A 19,060-nucleotide genomic window follows, 5' to 3' on the forward strand; every position below is an offset into this window, starting at 1 on the left:
TGGTTTAGTGGGGACTGTTAGCGTTAGGTCAGAGGTTGGACTCGATGATCTTGAGGTCTCTTCCAACCTAGAAATTCTGTGACTGTGATTCTGTGACTCTGTGATCTCTCCCCCCCGCCCCGAGCCCCCTCACAGCGCCGCTCCCGCCCCGCCCCGCCCCGCCTCGCGCCCAACGGTCGCCTCGCGCCCAACGGCCGCCCAGCCGGGGGCGGAGCCTGAAGCGAGGGCGGGAGGGGGCTGCCGTCACTTCCGGTGGGGCCCGTGGGCCGTGCGGTGCGGAGGGGTCGCGCTCCGCTCCCGCTCCCGGTGCCGGCGGCGGCCCCGCCATGGAGAAGCTGCGGCGGGTGCTGAGCGGGCAGGACGACGAGGAGCAGGGGCTGACGGCGCAGGTACCGGCACGGCGCGGCCCTGCCGGGGCTCAGGGGAGGCCTCACTGCTCTGCAGCTGCCTGAAGGGAAGGGGTGGGGAGCTGGGGTCGGCCTCTGCTCTCGGTAACCAGTGATGGGACCAGAGGGAATGGCCTCCAGTAGCACCAGGGGAGGTTCAGGCTGGCAGTGAGGAGCCATTTCTGCTCAGAAGGAGCAGTCAGGCACTGGGACGGGTTGCCCAGGGAGGTGGTGGAGTCACCGTCCCAGGGGGTGCTCAAGGAGAGGCTGGGCCTGGTGCTTGGGGACATGGTCAGTGGTGACACTGGTGGTAGGGGGTGGTTGGGCCAGGTGATTTTGGAGGTTTCTTCCAACCTTAATGATTCAGAAAGCCTTGGCTCTGGGTGCTGCAGGATGCTGGGGCATGGTGGAGGAAGCTGGAATGTGGGGTAGTCTCGGTCTGGGTTTTAGTGAACCAGTACAGCCCCAGTACAGTTGGTGTCTGTAGTTCAAGCAGCTTGGTGCTGACATGCTTCAGCTGTCTTCGTGCAAAGTTGGTGCTGGCCCATGAGGCTCACGAGCTTTGCCTTTTTGTTACAGTGAGGCAGGCACCGAAGTGCTTCTAGACCTGGTGTGATTCTGGAAGCACCGCAGCATCTGTGTCCTCTCACACCCCAGCTAGCTTCCAGTGTTTGGGGTGCTTCACCCCAGTCAAGAACTCAAGATCGTCAAATGCTTATTCCTATTAGCATTAGTTGAATTCCAAGAAAATTATGTAATCTACTGTCTCCAGGCACATTTTACATGAGACGCAAATGGTGGCTTGGAGTTCTTTACTGGATACTGTGCTGTTTGTTTCAAGGCAGCAATCCATCAATAAATGTCTGAATACTTAATCATTTTAAATTTGAGAGATATATCCAGAGAAGGGGGAAACTGAGATAATAATGTCATTTATTAAGGTCAGTAATTAAGCTATATCGTGGTTTGATTATTGCACATTATAGTTATGGAAGACTTCAAACAGCAAGAATCTATACATATCTAAAAACTACCTATTATGTGATAGAAGAATAAAATGTAAATTTAATGCCCTTTTGGCATAGCACAAAGGGACTTCATGCTGAGATGATGAACCAGAAATGTCTTTTTTTAAAGTAACAAAATACCCACAAAAGAGAAAACTCAGGTGTCTAGCCGAGGTATTTGTTGTAGGTTTCTTTCGAAGTACCTCTGTATTTCTGGAGCACTGGAAATTGGGTTTGTATTTAGTGAGGGGATTTGTATGTGAAGTTCTCCAAAGCTACAGCTTTACAGCTGGATGGTGTTGGCTGCTTTAAAGATGTGTGTAACAGAGCAAAAAAGTACATGCAGCCATGCAGAGAAGGACACTTAACGAGGTGACACTGTGAAGGGAAATACAAGGTTCTGCATTTCGCGTGTGAAATGCATCAATGTTTTAGATGACCTTTCCAGAACTGACTCACGTGTTTGGTTAAAAACAATGACCCTCTCAGAGGAGTAGGTGCTGATTGTTTAACAGCCATCATATGCTTCATGTTCATAGGTATCTCTGTGCTCTGCTCACTCTTGATCTTTGCAGAACCATAACCATGAGGTCAGCAGTAATTCTTGTTAAATAGAGGAAAAGTGTATAGTGAGATGACTGTGTGGTGAGTCAATGAAGTCTTTGTGCACTTTCCAGCCTCTTCAGAAAGCTGACCTGTCTTGCTGCAATTAGTTCAATGATTCTCAGGGGAAGAAGAAATAATCCTTACAAAAAAAGGAACTTCTAATAAATTGTAAATGTACCAGTGTAGCGATGACATTATAACATGCTGCCATTTATTTTTATCAATACCAAAATAATATGAAGTCACTACTTTTGAGTGGCTTGCTTCCTGGCTTCTTGGAGTTTCCTGATGGTTGTCAGTTGGCAACACTGAAGGCATTCAGTAAGAGTTGAGCAAGGAGGAGTAGACCAGGTGTTTAAACTTCTGGTTTTACTTCAAGGTTTTGATAAAAATGCGTATAATGAAATATGAAAATGCGTCTCTGAAACTTCTGAAACATTGATTACGAATTCAATCCTGCAAAAAAATCTGTTTGAATTTGGGTTTTCTTCATTACTTGCATACTCATAAGTTTCCTATTAAGGAAAGAAATTTTTAACTAATAGAGTCCTTCTTAAAATCAGTGAAAACGCTATTGTAGTGTTTTACACTACTGCCCATGTAGAAGACTTCTATAAGATCACACAAGTATGTGGGTGGAGCCTCAGATGATCAAAACCACAAGAAACGCTTTTGATCAAAGGCAGCCTTGCAGATTATCGTTCATGTGATTTACTGCATGTCCGTACTGAGTGTCTGCTGCCCAGTAAAGAGACTGCTTTCTGTCACTTGCAAATGTTGTGCTGGCCTGTTGCAAGACTGTTCCTTACGTTTCAGGAAGTCTGCCTTCCTGATTCCAGTTTCCACTTCAGGTTTCCTGTTATTTTCCCATGTCACTTCTTTGATATAATAATTAATTCTTCTGGAGTCTCCTGTGAGCAAAAATCTTTGCTTCTTTCCCAGGAGTTTGATGGTAAAGCTTAGCAAAATGAGGGTGGGTTATTTGTCAATTTCTGGTTGTTTGTTATTGTTGTTTGGTTGGTTGTGTTTCTTACCATTTGGAAACAAACAGCCCAGAGATACAGCAAGTGGTATGTCTTACAGGAGTGCCCTTGCTCCTGCCACTTCACAGTTCCCTTACGAATCTTCTCCCAGATGCAGAATTTACCTGGCAATTTTGTCAGTCTTCTAAGTAAAAGTTTCTTCTAATATTGTAGAGTGTGGTGCCAGCTCTTGTTATCTGAAGTCTAGGATTAGCACTGCAGTTTGCCAGACAATTAAAAGAAGTCCTAAGTGTCTTTTTTTTTTTTTTTTTTTTTTTTTTGTTGCATATGCAGCTGGGACTTCTGACACTTTTTTTAAGGTTTGGTTTGCAGTCTCTGTTGCATGTAGATGTGTAGCTGTTATTTCCGGGTGTTTCACAGCCCCTCCTCTAGAAATTACTGCTCTTGCAGTAGATTGGGCAGAACAGGCACTGTGTCAGTTCCTTTTTTTTTTTTTTTTTTTTTTTTTACAGATCATAACCTGGTGTTTTAGCACAAGCTGAAAACCATGATTTAAGTACCTGTTGTGTACCTGTTGTTCAGCTTCTGCTGCAAGGTGCTTTACTGTGGGGTTAAACTGGCATCGCAGAAATGCAGCCAGCTCTGTTGCTTCCACTAAGCCCAGAAGGTAGCAGGTATCAGGAACCGACGAAATGCATTTGAGGAACTGGAGCTCTATGATTCCAAGACATTCAGCTTGATAACATAAAAAGTGGTGACGTCAGGAATGGTTGGAGGACCAGGCTTCATTTTTAATGCCAACTCAATTATTTAGTTCTGTTATTACAGAGAAAGCTGTGTTGCAATGCTGTGGCAGCCCTCATGCTGCTGCTTATCTTCCTGCAATTCATCTACATTGCCAATCCAAGCTTTTAAAAATCTACAAAATGTATTAAGCTAGTTTTAAAATCATATTTTAAATACGTTTTTCTGGGCCTTTGTATGGTTCATTTGTTTATGGTGGGCTTTTTGACCAAATAACTGTTACGAGTTTAAGTTGATTTTTTTTTAAATGTGGAAAATGTAATTCTCTGATAGTCGTGTAAAGGAACAGATGCTTCAAGACCACCAAGTAGTGCTATTAGAAGTAGAATAGCACTAAGTGGCAACAGTTTGCTTCATATGCTTGGAATTATTTGCCTTCCAGCTTTCCTTGTTATCCAGGCCATCTGCAACGTGTGTGCTGGACGTCCTGATTGTATCAGCACATCCTGCACTTTGCTTCAGAGCAGGAAGGGAAAGGATTTTTACTGCTTTTTGTGGAAGCGTGGTTAGTTGCATGAATTGGTGTAACTAAAAAACATGTTTCAAGGAGCGCTTTGAGTGTGCATCTTCAGCTGAGCACTGCCAGCTCTTCCTGCACTTCTCACCCATGGAGGCATTCAGGAACATGACTGTCAAAAATGGTTTTGAGTCATTAACCATCTTTCAGTTATTGTTTTTGTCTGTTTCTTTAATGCATACGTAAGGATAAAGAGTTGGGACAAACAAGGTAAGCTGTACCTCCCATCCTTTGGAAACTAATGTCTTGACTGCTGAACACGGAGAAGAAAAAATTCATACCAATATTGTATTGCAGCAGTGTGTCTGCTCAGTCAGTGTGCAAGTGTAACAGGTTCGTTGTTAGTATTCTGATCTTTCTTCTTAAGTAAATACTTAAGGTATTTGATTTGATTAAATAAGGTTATAAGTAGGAAGTAGTCCAGGCTATTATTTTCTGTTGACATAAGTCCGAAGACTCATTCACTGCAGCCGTAACAGTGTGCTTGTCTGTGCCTCCTTGATTCAGTTCAGTACAGGTTCTGTATTGATACAGATGTGAAATTGTTCTAAGCAGTAAACAAATTTAGTTGATTCATTTACTGAAAGCGAAATTTCTGAAGAGTAGAAGCATTAAACTCATTGGTTAAGGAGGCCCTAACTGTTGTATATTTGATTAATAATGTTTGATTGAAAATATCTTTAGAACAGATGACAAGTGCAGACAAGTTTGCTTGTGTCATCTGAACAAAAATGAGAGTTAGATTTACAGCCAGTTTATGTAAGCTGAAGCTACAACTTTCTTAATGGAGCAGTTTAGAATAGAGGGCATAGTTAACTTCAGTCACCTGGAGTAAGGTGGAATTCACTGATCTCACAGCATGGGTGGACAAAGTGAACTTCTGATGAAACGGGCGGTTCTGCCAGCCCTATGGCCCTGCTTCTTGCCTTGCCGTCAGGAAGCCCCGCTGCTTTTCTGTCATCTTGCAGAGCTGGTTTGGCTCATGAGTCTAACATGGGGCTGTCATCAAAGTGAAAGGAGCCCTAGTTCTCTTCCGGCTTCTCAGGCAATGTTGGTTGGCTCAGCTTGTCAAGGGACCCTACAGGTTCTGGAATCACCGGAGAAACAGGAAGCAAAATTATCCCTTTTGGCAAGTTAGCTGTCTGATGAGACATGGTGTGTTAATCTGCCCATACCTTCACCCTATAAGGAACAGTAACTGAAAAGGAATTGTAGTGCTTGCAACGGATACTTGTGGGAATATGGACAGTGGATTCTGTCTGGTAACAGAAAACGGTGGTATCACCGATAGGAACATAGAGCACTGAACGAATAGGTATGTTCATCAGCAACCTGCTGGAAGGTCCATTTGTGCTGCTTTGGTACCGTCATGAGATTTTTCAGTTGTAATTACCTGGGGAAAGGACGTGCAGCTTGAAAGTGGAGCAGTGTTGCTTGAGTACCAGCATGTACCTTCACAGGTTCTGTAGTTTGTGAACGTTTCCAAATTGTTGATGTAATTCTTAAACTGGGAAATAACTAACGTGTAAGCAGTTGTGTTTAAGCAAGGTAAAATAATTGTTTTTGGCTGAAAAAAAAACACTTGTTTAAAATTAAGGACTTAATGAAGAAATGTTTTAAGGCTGCTTGAAACTGGTTTTGTAATATTTTTTTCTCTGTCTTCCTGTTAAGGTTCTTGATGCCTCAACGCTCAGCTTTAGTACACGAGTCAAGTGGTTTGCCATCTGTTTTATTGCTGGTGTTGTGTGTTCTATTCTCGTAAGTCAAGCTTTTTTTCCCCCTGTATTTTATTAATGTTCTTGGGAATAATATCATTAATATTCATATACGTGATTGTGTGGACGCTACCACATATAACTATCAGCCAGGGGCTGCTGGTCTGTAAATCGTATTTTGGGCCATCTTTCTTGCATTCACAGCAACAAGTGTTTTTATTGTAGGGTAACAATTTCTTACCAAAAGGCATGAACACTGACAATGTACTATATTTCTTAGATATGTATGGTGCAGTAGAAAGAGGGTTTTGCTATTCTTTAAAATACTCTCATCTTATTTTTATACTCTTTCATGAAAGGGCAAAAAGGAGGGGTAGTTTGAAAGATTTTTAAAAGCTGAAGAAACTACAAGTATAACCTGTCATGCAGATCAGGAGGTGACGACAGCTGTAGCATGACGATACTTGAAAAACTTGCACTCCTGTTGGACAAATGATTTGCTGACTAAAATCAGTTTTTGAACTTGTCAGGAGGCTCAAGTCTGCAGTTAAAAGCAGAGTTTATTAATTGATTGTGTCTTTCAAAATCTGACATGGGTAAACATGGGTAACTTGCAGTATAAAGCACTTCTTTATCTGCATGTAGTGTCAGATTCAGGTAAAGTAACACTGAGGGAAGTACCCAGTCTGTGGGTTTTGTGGGCATGATGCTCTTTAAGTTCTTTCTCATTATGAAGCAGGATGTTGATTCTTCACAGAATGTGGCTTTTGATGTAGATGTTCTTTGAATAGTGTGTGCGGATAACACTTGCAGTTTCTGTGCAGACTGTCAGGTAGATTGCCTTGCCTTAACAAAACTGAAAACAGGGCTTCTTAACAAAACTGAAAATACCATAAAAATAATGTTAACAGTATAAATAACCATTATGAACAATATAAGTAAACAGCTTGGTTGTAAAAATTATTGCAAAATATATTAAATCAATACATTATTTTGCCAGTAGGTGGCAACAGAGGCATGCTGAATGTTGTCTAATACAAATTTGAGAACAATATGCTCTGCTGGGACATGTTAAATGGTTAATCTCTAAAAATAAACTTCTAGGCTATAAAATCTCAATAAATTGAGTTAACTAATTACAAACATATAAAAATCCAATCTTTTTTAATAGGGAACAGGATTGCTATGGCTCCCAAAGGGAATCAAGCTTTTTGCAGTGTTTTATACCCTGGGAAATATTTCTGCATTGGCCAGGTATGACTTCTTAATTATTATTAACAGGAAAATGTTCTCCTTTTCATCTACATTTACATTTGTTTTACTCTAAAGTGTTGTATATTTGTTATGTATAAACAACATTTTTTCCAATTTGATATTGGAATACTAATAGAATCTTTCTTACAATTTTGAAGTTACTAAAAATCAAAGAATGTCACCTAGTCATTTCTTGTTGCCCTCGAGTAATGTCTTACGTGATTGCTTTGTAGACATATCACAACCCCTGTCTGAAGCGTGAATAACAAATTGCTGGCTGTATCTTGCACTTCTTACATCTTAAGTCTTTCTGAGGTACTAAGTTATTACTGGGAGTTAGGCAAAACTGAGTCTTCCCCTTTCTCTCCCTTCTATTCTTTTTTTTTTTTTTTTAAACCTTGTATTGTGTTTCCACTGTTTCAAATTAAATTAGCATTTTAGGAATTCTGTACTAATCAAGTCTAATTCCTCTGTGAACTAAGAGGAGAACTTTTACAGATTGGTATTTGTTTTAGAAAAACGCTGAAAATGCTTTTAGTCTGGATTCTAACTGAAGAAGTAAAAAGACGACCCCTTCCCTTTCAGGTGTTCTGTTAGATATAAACAGCAGGCAGGTGCGCTCTGAGAATATTAGGAAATGACAATGGAAACCCCATTTTGACAAGGAGATTTAAACTTCGTTTCAAACAAAAATGAAGCTACCACCCCTTGTCCTTTCTGGCCTGTTTTTACTGTAATTTTCTACCCACAGCCATGGAAGCAATGATACGTACTTGATTTTTCCCTGGGCTGATGGGTAGGTCTCCTACAGAATGTGTTGTGTGTGAGAAATACCATATGAAAGTGGAGGACCTTTGGGTGTTTTTCTTTTTTTTTTGTGTGTGTGTTTGTTTTCCCCACAGCCTTTCTGCACCCTTTGGGTTCTCTTACTTCTCTGCAGAAGTTCTTCTCGTGATATCTATACTTCAATGCTAAACAGGCTAGCATCAACTCATTTAGCTTTTTATGTGTTGTTTTTTTTTCTGCCTATCTTAGGATGTCTGAGCCTCCTGCATTTTTTCCACTAAATTTTCATCATCTTTATCCTTCCACTGGCGAACTAATTCTTACTTCTAGTTTTTCAGGTTTCTTATTTAATCTTAATTTAATTTGAGGCACAGATGCCAAGATGAGAAATACTGAGAAAAGTTGGTTTGGATTGAAGTGAATTTAAATATTTCATATTTGAGTTGTTTTTTTTTCATTTAACATGAGATGTTGAGGTCTGGCCTATCTGTATGACTTTAAGAAAAAAGTTGAAGAGAAGGGAGGTGTATTCACAAAGTTAACAGCAGGGTAACATCTAGGTGTAGGAAATTATAGTTCCATTTACTTCTTGGGAGATATATCCCCACATTTCTATCCTAAAAGATACCTAAAAGTTCACCAGACTTATGATTGATCTTGGCAGAGAGCTCACTGGCTGTTCCACTTCATACAAATAAATATTAACTAGAAAAGAAGTTAAGGTTGGGTGTCTTGTTCTGTAGTAAAGCATTCAGACCCACCACCAGGCGACAAGATCCTCATTCTCATTAAAGATTTTCTGCAAAGCAGCAGGGCTTCAACAAGAGAGAAGGAAAGGGACTCATCTCAGTATTTGTAGACGGATCATTATTCCTATGGTTGGTTCACATCGCATTTCTTTGGATGAACAGATAAAACCTGGAGTTGGTGATAAATTTCATTCACTTTTCAAATTAAGCATGGAGAAGAAGGCTGGAGGGTTTCTCTTCTTAATGATTTTGGGCAAAGATTTAGAGCTTTTCTGTAATCTTAAACGTAGCTACTCACATGCTGCTAAACAAATTTTCTACAGAAGTTCGTCTTTGAATTCTGTGTATTCTTTTGTCAAATCTGTTCTTAAAACAGTCTCAAAATCAAGTTCAAATTAACAACCCTCTGCTACGTGTGGTAATACGTTTGGAAAGAATTTCATAGCCCAGGATGTGAGCTACTTCCAGAACTAAGTTCTGGATTTCCCAGAGTTAATTCACCTTTCATCCTAAGAGGTATCTGTTGATAAGCACTGAAATGCCTTTCTGAACTTTTGTGGTCATCTAACTGTTGGAAAACTGATTAAATACCTGTTGTCTTTTGCAAAGATTTATTTGATTGTGATTTACCATTTCTTTGTTTCCTTCCCTCCCATTAGTACGTGTTTTCTGATGGGGCCACTGAAGCAACTGAAGACTATGTTTGAGCCAAAAAGATTAGTAGCTACAATTGTAATGCTGGTAAATATACATCTCTTTCTAGCTGCTTTTGCTAAAATTTTTGAGGCTTTGCAAAAGGCAGGATATTTCTAAATCTGCATTTTGTTCGTACTGAGTAATAATAGTCAAGCTGATTAGCCCTTTATATCAAAGATCATTTCACTCCTTTCTATGACCTTGTTTGTTGTTGAGTTTGAAACTTTTAATAATTTGGAGTAAACTGTTCATTACTAAATACTTATTAAATACTACTATTAGGTTGATTACTTTTAACTTGTTTTCTGGAATAATTTGTTCAAGAACAAGGCTAGAGATAGACTTTCAGCTACTTTGAGAAGCCAGTGCTCACCAAGTCTAGCTGGACATTTGTTTGTTGGCTGGAACTCAGTTGGTATAGCTTAGTGATTCAACACTTTCAAAGCAATTCAAAAAAATAATTTCTCCCCTCAAAGTCCAGGAAACCACATGTTCAACTTTGCAGCTCAACGTTGTGAGGTTCTTGGCTTCTCTACTTCCATGAGCATCATTTTGTCTTCCAGGAGGAAAAAAGCCCCATCCCCTAGGAAAAACAGTATTGTTTCTTTAAAAACCTGAGAGATTGCATTTATAATTTTAAGTACAAACTACCAGCTAAAAAGGATTAAAAAGGAGCTGCATGAGTAGCTTGAAAAAATCCTCATGTGAGCTTTTTCACTGTGTATGAGGCAGCTGATCCCTGGTGGCCTTTTCTTCTTTGTTGTCAGAAGATTTAAAAATAATAATATCAATAATTGGCAGAAGCAGCAGAGCCTGTGTTTGCCAAATATCATATTTAAGAATGGATGCTTAGTAATGGATTGTTGGTTGTGATGCAACCTATCTGTCATGTCAGAAACTGATACTATGAACAGTGGATTCAGAAGAATACTGTGCACCAAATTAATAGAATAGCGATTCCCAGGCTACTTGAGTGCTTTCGAACACGCTTTATCATCTAAGATCACCACTTGATAGTCCTGACATACGACTACATGGACCTGGTTATATTGCTTTTGGTTTCTGATCTCAGTTCCTGCCTCCCCTTTCTTCTAAGATGAGTCCCAGTACTTCTGGCCATGGGGCACTGTGTTCATGGAAAACACTGACTTGTATGAACTTCAGGGTGTAGTCTCTGTGTGGCAGTCTTTGGCTCTACTTGCTTCGTAAGTCAATTCTTGAAAATGCTGATTATCCACTGAAAACATGAAAGCAGTGCTGTATGTGACTGTATGTGCTTGGTGTGTATTTGAATATTCATTATTTTCTTGTCTCGTCTCCCTCCAGCTTTGCCTATTACTGACTCTGTGCGCTGTATTCTGGGTAAGTGAGAATACTTTGGTTCCCCTAAAAAACAATCTGTTATCTTATTGATTGTATTATGGCTTTAAAATTCAGCTCAGTAGTAGAAGAAAGATGAGCTTATGTTTGTGATTTCGATTTCCAGCTGCAGTTGAGTTTGGGTGGAGTGATGACCCTGATGATTACAAAACAAATGCGTCTTTCCACTTGCACGTGATGTGGATAAGAGTGCAAAATCTAGAGTATCCAGTTTAATTTGCAGACCGCTGGCCTAAGAACTGAGAAAAGCAACTTAAAACATTTTATATACTTCTGTCAAAAAATGTGTAGCAGTCTTTAGAAACCACAGATTCTTCCTTTATTCGTCTTAATCAGTTTAATGTTCTGAGAGGCAGAGCAAATAGCTTCGGGTGATCATTTTGAAAAATGGGATAGTTAATGTATTATGTAGAAGTGAATGCTGTACTCTGTGTTTGCAGAATTATAGTATGAATGAAAATAAAAGTGTTAGCATTGATGCTTTTAAGTATTTTCAAAGCTAGAGACTACGTTCATAGCACAGTGCTGATGAAGTGATAAATGAGAGTAGAAAGAGTTGTTAGAATGGGAAGGAGGAGTTAATTAAGCTAAGATGAGATCTTAAACATCGTCACTTAACTAAAATTTTGGCTACTAGGCTATTGTACTTGTCCACAGTATAGACTTATGAGAAATGAACTAATTTGCAATATTTGTTCTATTTCTGATATAGTGGAACAAAAAAGGTTTGGCATTGTTATTCTGCATATTGCAGTTCTTGGCAATGACCTGGTAAGATTCATTTTGATTTCTTCTCTCTGTTGCTACACCTGCATGTTTATAAACCTGTATGTATGTACACACACACTTTGTATCATGTAAATGCTCATTCACACATCTTTTGAAGCTGGGTTGTGTAACTTCAGCAAAATCTATATGCAGTCTTTTTGTAAAAATTGGAATTTCAAATACATTCTTCAGTGTGTGGACTCTTGAGGCATTACAAACGGAAAATGTAGGCAAAAATTGTCATGCCTTTTTTCTGGTGGAAAAGTACCTGTGTATTCATATGCCCTGCTTACAATTACTCCCTCTTTCTTGAATTCTAACTAAATCTTCATTTTTTAAGTGGAAGAATATAAATCACATTTTTATAGGGTTTGTCCTGTCCCTGAGAACATTCAGTGAGTGGGTGTGAGAGGGTAAATTTAGTGCAGCAGGTACTGTGATGGTGTGATGGCCATAGAGGTACTTTCAGGGGCTAGGCCTGCAAATATGTGGGCACAGTTCGATGAATGCCTGCAAGCCTGGCAGAATTTTCTGAAGTTATTGCCTTCTCCATGGAGATGTAACTGTACCTACTTGGTCTCCTTGTCCTGGCTGAATTACTTGCTACTAAAAGTTAGCTGATCCCAGCTGACCACAGTTCTTGTTTGAACTTGCCCTGAATACATAGTGTCTATACAGAACTTAAATCTGAGCACAAATAACTGTGTTTGTTCAGGACAGGGACTATTTGGTGTTTTGCTGGGCCCAGATTAATATTTGCTACTAGGCAGCATTAGTTAGCAGTCTTCTGTGCTTTACCTGTTTACAGCAGATAGCTTCTCATTTAAGTGTCTTGGAGCTTGGTGGGGATGAGGACAAAACATAGCCCATGGCTGTGTTTGTGAGAAGCAAGTTTCAAAGGATGACAGAATGTCAGCTGTTTGAGTGTCAAAACCATGGCATGTTATTCTTACCACAGTGTACATCTGTATAGTTACACAAATGTGTATTTGCATCGTAATGTATACTGGAAATGTCGTAATGTATACTGTAAAAGTAGCCTCTCCTGTCTTGAAGGATACAATTTTGCCCAGAAATCTTCATTCCTTTTGAACTCAATGGTGATAAAAATAAATCTGCTTCTGTGTTGTTTTTTTTAAGTTGAATTTGTGTGAAGAAAATCATGAACTATATGAGAAATCAAGGAAAAAGTATGCCAGTAAGCCCTTGTCAGTACATTTAGTTCTTGTCCAATTCTGTTGTCTTTTTTAATAGCAAGCGTTAAATCGAGTAGGTAATCTTGTTTAAAGTTTCAGTAGAAGAGTGCTTTTATTGGTGCTGCACTAAAGTGCAGAAAGTGGGCTGTCTGAAGGACACGAGAACTCTGTCAAATATGTGTTTTGTTCTTTTTTTTTTTTCCTCAGGTATAGTCTGTCATATATTCCTTTTGCAAGGTGAGTGAATAATTCCATTTTAACAAAAACTTTAAACAATAATCTCTGTTATAGAGGGAAGAAAGCCCTTAAATTCAGAATAGGGAAACACAACATTCCTGGTTTTAATTTTAGAAAATGACATAGGTGAACTAGAAGTAACAATTGGTACAAACTTCAGATAGAAGTAAAGTACATGGTAACTTTCTTTTAAATGTCATTATGCTTTTCTTCTTAAAAATATCTTTTTATTTAAATTCTTGCATTTTGTTTAAATGCATTGATGCCATAGTTGATTTTCAGGTCTTAAAGATAGCCTATGCATCTGAGAATTTGGTTAAAAGCCTTTTTCTTCTCTACCTGCTGTACTCAGAGCTCTGAAAATAATTAGGTTATATGCATCACTTCAGTTTTTTTTGTTTTTATTTTGTCTATTATGTTTTATGGGGCACTGAAGAACTGAATTTTCCACAGGCTGCTTTCAGTAATACGGTAATGCCTTTAAGGGCTATGAACTTATTTACGTATGTGGAGTGCCATCATAAACTTCCTGCCTAACTAGGCTGCCTTTCATATGAAGATAGCTATTTAAGCCTTGTCAGGTGCTAGAGAACAGTATTATGTATTTCGTTTAAAGTATCTATCTTGATTTCAGCCAAGTTATTTTTACTTGATTTAAATTCGTTAATGTTTTACTCTTAGCACCAATTTACTTATGTTTTGTTTTTTTTTTCCAGTTAATGGTGGCTATTTTGCTAACATGACAAAAAAAAAAAAAGCAGTCATGAGAGCATTTTTCTTTCAAATTGACTAACAACAGAATAACTTCTGCTCCTTAATAAGTTGATGCATTTTTTTAAGGAAATGAAAAATAAAGACTAAAGAGAATAAATAGTTCAGTCGAAAGAGAGTTTATTAATTATTGGTTAAAGAAATAGACCCTTCAAGATATTTCAAACTTCTGGGCTGAGCCTGCTCTTTATCCTGCAGTGTTAGGGTAGTCACTTTAAACCCTTCAGGCTGTGCCTTTTTTCTAGCTCAATTGTATGCAACTCAGAAGTGGCTTGGACTCAAAGCACCTGTGCTTTGGTGATTGTCCAGATCTGGCACGCTCCTCAGCCCTGCCTGTGCTGGCCAGCCCTTGAGAAGTAGGGCCCTGCCCTTGCTAAGCCACCCAGCATGCCTGAGAACAATTAACAACGTGGTCTGTGTTGTAGCATGTGTCTGAGTGCAAAAATAAGGACAGATCTGAGGGGCCTGAGCCTTTGCTTTAGGGGGTGATGTGCAGGCACTCAACGTATGATGGCCAGTAAGAGCCTGCGTTTGACAAACTATTGCTTTTTGTCTTAAATTTGTGTAGTATTCTTAATTTTAAACATGTAATGGTTGATATATATATGTAAGTGAAACTACAAATAGCTTAACCAACCTCCCCCTTTTTTTTTTTCTTTTTAAAGGGATGCTGTGATTAAATGCTTCACGTCCTGTCTAGCATAAGTTGAAAACAAGAACCACTGTATACTTTGAAAGCAACTCCGACTCTTCTGTGAACTTTACTTGGAGAACTGTACTTCTCCACTCCTGAAAAACCCAGTAATAATTTAGTATTTTCCTTTCCATTTGCCTTTGGGGGATTAAGTGATTTTTACTAGAAACAGCTTTTAAAATAAATCAGGTGAACCTATATGTTTACCCTGGAGCCTTTAGGCTTTTTAACCAAAAAAAATTAAATAAAAAAAAAAAAAGTACATTGAAATACTTTTTTATTAAGATCAGTCTTAAAAGTCCCTTGCATCTAGTAACACGGAGTATTCCCCAGTGTAGGCAGGCTTCCAGGATCTGGGTAATGTGCATAAAGTTTTCATTTACTGTTCTGTCTAAAACTTGTAATGTGCCATTTATGTTTATATGTTATTCATGGTGTGTTTTTCCAAAGACAGAGTTTTATAAACATTGTAAAGATCTGGTAAGTTATAATTAACTGCTGCTTTGAAATGTCTATACTTGTGCTTTATGGAAAAAGCTTAATGAAAGTATGTGAAAGTTCTGTTAAAAGCTAATTGATTTTATTAAAATTATGTTTTAAACATTTTTGTTACTTTCCAATTAAATACTTTTTACTTAAAACTTAAGGATAATGTATGAATGCTTCGTGAAATAAATTAGTTTTACAGGTGCTTAAACTATTTTTTTATTTAAGAATCAGCTATAGAGGGTTGAAAACTTCAGCTACTGCAGTTGAATAAGTACGAAAATATATAAAAAGTGGGGGAGTACATAGATGACTACACAAATTTGGTTAGACTTGTGGAAGTGACTTTAAAGCTTCTTTGTGTTCATATTTAGACAAACGACTTGTTCTGACTTAAATTCCACAAATATGGAAGGGATTTGAAAAGATGTGAGCTGCAGTGTCAAGAAGAGGGGGAAGAACTGCCACTTAGTATTCAGGGCTTAGACAAAATAGATGAATTGCGGTGCGTTCCTGTCAAATCTTGGTGTATGTTGTACAAAATAACTTCTGGGAAGCTGTATAAAAGATGACAGCAGAATTTTGCAGTTAAGCTGCCAGCTAAGCCCCACCTTAATGAGTTAGTGCCAGTGGTATCTTCCCTGCTGCTGGTAGAGGGGCTGGGCAGCCAGACTGCTGGTGGGGCGGAGAGCAGCGCCTGTCCAGTGGTGCCCCTTACAAGCTGTGGTTGTTGGTGGACCCTGGGTGCTGCTGCTGCTGCTTTGGGCTTGCAGCTTGCCCTGAAGCCGAGCTAGGCTGTGCCTAGGGAGTGACAGATGCTGTTGTGGAAAGGGCTGTCCTTCACAGTTTGCAGTGGGGTTTGCTGCCCATCGCCTGCCAGTTCCTGTGCAGGATCATCATTGCTGTGATCTTTAATTACCCATGTGTCAGTCATGCAGATCTCATTTATGCACTCTGGTAAATAAAGCTGCCACTTTATTGTAAACCTTAACGGTTTGTACTGTGCTGCCACGACAGAAGGGACTCAGGAATGAAGCGGGAGCCACGCACTGTTGTGCTTTTATTGGCACCGTGCTGGTGTCGCTCATCCTCTGCTCCCTTATAGCCCCCCCTAACGCTCTGCCTCACTCAGCAGCGCTCCCCCAGCCGCGCTGCCTCCTCCCTTTGTTCGCCGCCGTGCCTGTGCCCAGGGCTCGCACACGGGTGGGTGCGCGGTGCCCGGGAGCGGGGCTCGGTCTCTCCGCGCGCCCTCGGCGGGGGGCGGCCGGGCCCTTCCCAGCGGCGGGGCGGCGGCGGGGCTGTTCCCGGGGCGGGGCGGGCCGGGGGCGGGTTGCCGAGGGGCCGGGCGGCGGCCGGCGGCGTGCAGCGAGCCCAGAGCCGCGCCGCTGCCGGGGCCATGGGGCTGCAGCCGCGGCGCGCAGCGGGGCCGTGCCCGCGGGCGGGGCGGGCCGCGGCTCTCACCGGGGCCGCCTGGGCCCGCGGGGAGGAGCCGGAGGCAGCGCCCGGCCGCGCCGCGTCCCTGCCGCCCGCCCGGCCCGGCCCCGCCGCCGCCGCCGCCTCCTCCCCGGCGGCCGCGAGGGCGCAGCCCAAGAAGCCGGCGGCGGCCCCCAGCGCCAGGAAGGCGGCGGCGAGGCCGGCGGAGGAGAAGAAGGCGCGGGGGGCGCCCCCGGAGCGGCGGCCGGCGGCGGAGCGGGAGCGGGGGGCGCGGCTCCAGCCCCAGCTCCAGCCCCAGCCGCGGCCGGGGGCGGCGGGTGCCGGCGGGCGGCCCTGCGAGAAGAGCCCCGGCGGGGCGGCGGCGCTGCGGCTGTCGCTGAGCCTGCCCCCCGAGGCCGTGCGGGTGCTGCAGCGCCGCGGGCTGGAGCGGCAGCGGGGGCAGCCCGGAGCCGCCGCCCCCGGCGGCCGGGGGGCAGCGGGCGCGGCGCGGCGCGGGGCGCGGGCGGGGGGTGGCGGCGGCGGCGGCGGCGGGGAGCTGCGGGCCCTGCTGAAGATCTCCCTGCTGAACGAGCGGCACCGCTACGACGACGAGGAGTACGAGGAGGACGACGAGGGGGCGGCGGCGCTGGACGAGGGGCTGGTGCGCAAATGCACCGAGTGGCTGCGCGGCGTGGAGAGCGCGGCCGGCCGCGACCGCGGGGACCGGCTGGACAGCCTGCCGCACCTCGGCGCCCTCTGAGCCCCCCACCGGGGACAAAGCAGCGGGACCGGCGCCCGGGGCGAGCCGAGCCTCCTCCCGCACCCTCCCCCTGCCCTTTTAACAAGCCTCGCGGCTCCTTTGTAAGACGCGCGGGGCGCTTTTGTATATTTGTACAGAGCGGTGCGTTTGTATTTATTGGAATAAAACAGCCCTTTCGTGCCGCAGTGGCTCTGTGCCGCGGGGCGGGGGGCTGCTGTGGGCAGGGGGAGACAGTGGGGAGGAGGAGGAGGAGGAGGAGGAGGAGGAGGAAGGGTGGTGGTGTGGCTGGGAATGGCACGGTTCCTGCCGTGGGGGGTCGGAGGGTGGGTGTGTAACCCTGTGCGACTGGCCGTGGGGTGAAGCTTCTTGCAGCTTGGTCGCACAAAGCGGGAGCACGTCACGGTTGTAAGGTGTTTCATTTTGCTTCACAAAACACGGGCGTACGGGCAGTAATTCTGTCTCACTTCATACAAATGACTCTGCATAGCTTTCTAGCTATGAAACACCTGCATCTTGGTATTTTTTAACCAAGTGTGCATGAGGTTCTGCTGTATTCATCGACCATCTCTGAGCAGGTCTGCCTTAACAATGGCAAACTTCCTGCCAAATGTGATTGTTGCTGGACCGATGTCAGACCCGCTTTCCCTCCCCTCCTGAGCAGTGAGGAGGACATTGGTAGCGGAGCTGTAGCTAGGTTTGCCTCGTGTCTCCATGGGAAACGTGAGGGTTTAAAGAGCCTCCCGGACAGATACTGAGTTCCTTAAAACTTCTGAGCGCTTTCACATCCAATATAACTAAGATCTCCAACTGGATCAAAAAGTGATTCGCTCATTAAAGACTGAAGTATCAAGGAGCTTACTTGTGGAGCTGAAAAATGCTTTGTTCAGAGTATGAAGGGTGGCGTAAAATTTGAGAAATTTGAATGCGTAACAGCAGAAAATGCTGTTAATAGCATGACTGGGGAGGGAAAAAAAAAAAAAAAAAGCAGCCAAGTTTGACAAAGAAAGGAACAAGTACATTATAAACAAGAATTTGAGAATTGGGGAACTGCCAGGGTAGGTCTTTTCTAAAGCATTAATTTGAACAAAAACATCCAGAAATCATGCAGCCAGGATCTTTTGTGCTGGATAGTTTTTTGTGTGTGATAATTGGAAGCGGGCTTGAGATGGGCTCATGGAGAGGTCTGGATGGTGAGAGCCACTGGTGTCCCTGGAGTCATACAGCTGATGCCTGCTTGGAGCAGTACCTCCTTCGATGAACATTAACACCTGTTGGTTTTAGTATTTATCACATTTGCTGCTCTCTTTTAATGGTAAATGATAAAGTGTAAGTATTTTCATTTGAAATGTCCATAAATCTTATAAGCAATATTAGGAAAGACACAAAAAGTTATTTCCTTCATACCACCAAAAACTGTTAATTTTGCATGTAGTGTACCTCTGGGTGTCAATAGGCATGGTGTCACAAGTTAACCACAGTTCCTTTTCTTGCTAAAAGTCTGAGAGCCCTTTGAAGTGTCAGGGCCTGTTGTCTGGCTCATCCTGTCTCCGTCCTCTCCCATCTGATATGATGGATCACATCTGGATGTGCTCAGGAGAATAGATGTGCGCTCCTCTAAGAGCCAACAAGCAGACTGAGTTTCATACAGCTGGGTTTTACTCTATATTACATATCCCCAAGGAGCCTCAGCCTGAGACTCCCAGCTCATAACCCTTTTAGCTGCTGAGAGAGTTATGAGCAGCTGGTGCCACGGGTATTTAAAATAATCGATTCTTGCTTTGGGGTAGATAGCTTCCCGTCTTCCCCCAAACACATCAGTGTGATTTACAGCAGAAGAAAAAAAGAAAAGAAA

At 42.6% G+C, this 19,060-nt stretch overlaps 2 protein-coding genes across 2 annotated transcripts; both read left to right on the forward strand.

Annotated features, from left to right (window-relative positions):
* The first annotated feature begins 220 nt into the window (after positions 1–220).
* Positions 221–15,246, forward strand: SFT2D1 (SFT2 domain containing 1). The gene is made up of 8 exons (XM_068676935.1): positions 221–389; positions 5,975–6,061; positions 7,190–7,272; positions 9,467–9,548; positions 10,830–10,865; positions 11,596–11,654; positions 13,055–13,084; positions 14,521–15,246. The coding sequence occupies exons 1-8, from the start codon at positions 327–329 to the stop codon at positions 14,558–14,560; spliced, it is 480 nt and encodes a 159-aa protein (XP_068533036.1). The 5' UTR covers positions 221–326; the 3' UTR covers positions 14,561–15,246.
* Positions 15,247–15,386: 140 nt separating this feature from the next.
* On the forward strand, positions 15,387–17,390 carry PRR18 (proline rich 18). Its single transcript, XM_068676934.1, has one exon. The coding sequence runs from the start codon at positions 16,432–16,434 to the stop codon at positions 17,206–17,208; it is 777 nt and encodes a 258-aa protein (XP_068533035.1). The 5' UTR covers positions 15,387–16,431; the 3' UTR covers positions 17,209–17,390.
* The last annotated feature ends 1,670 nt before the right edge of the window (positions 17,391–19,060 follow it).

The sequence above is a fragment of the Anas acuta genome, chromosome 3 (genome assembly GCF_963932015.1).
Source record: "Anas acuta chromosome 3, bAnaAcu1.1, whole genome shotgun sequence".
Classification (NCBI taxonomy): Eukaryota; Metazoa; Chordata; class Aves; order Anseriformes; family Anatidae; genus Anas; species Anas acuta.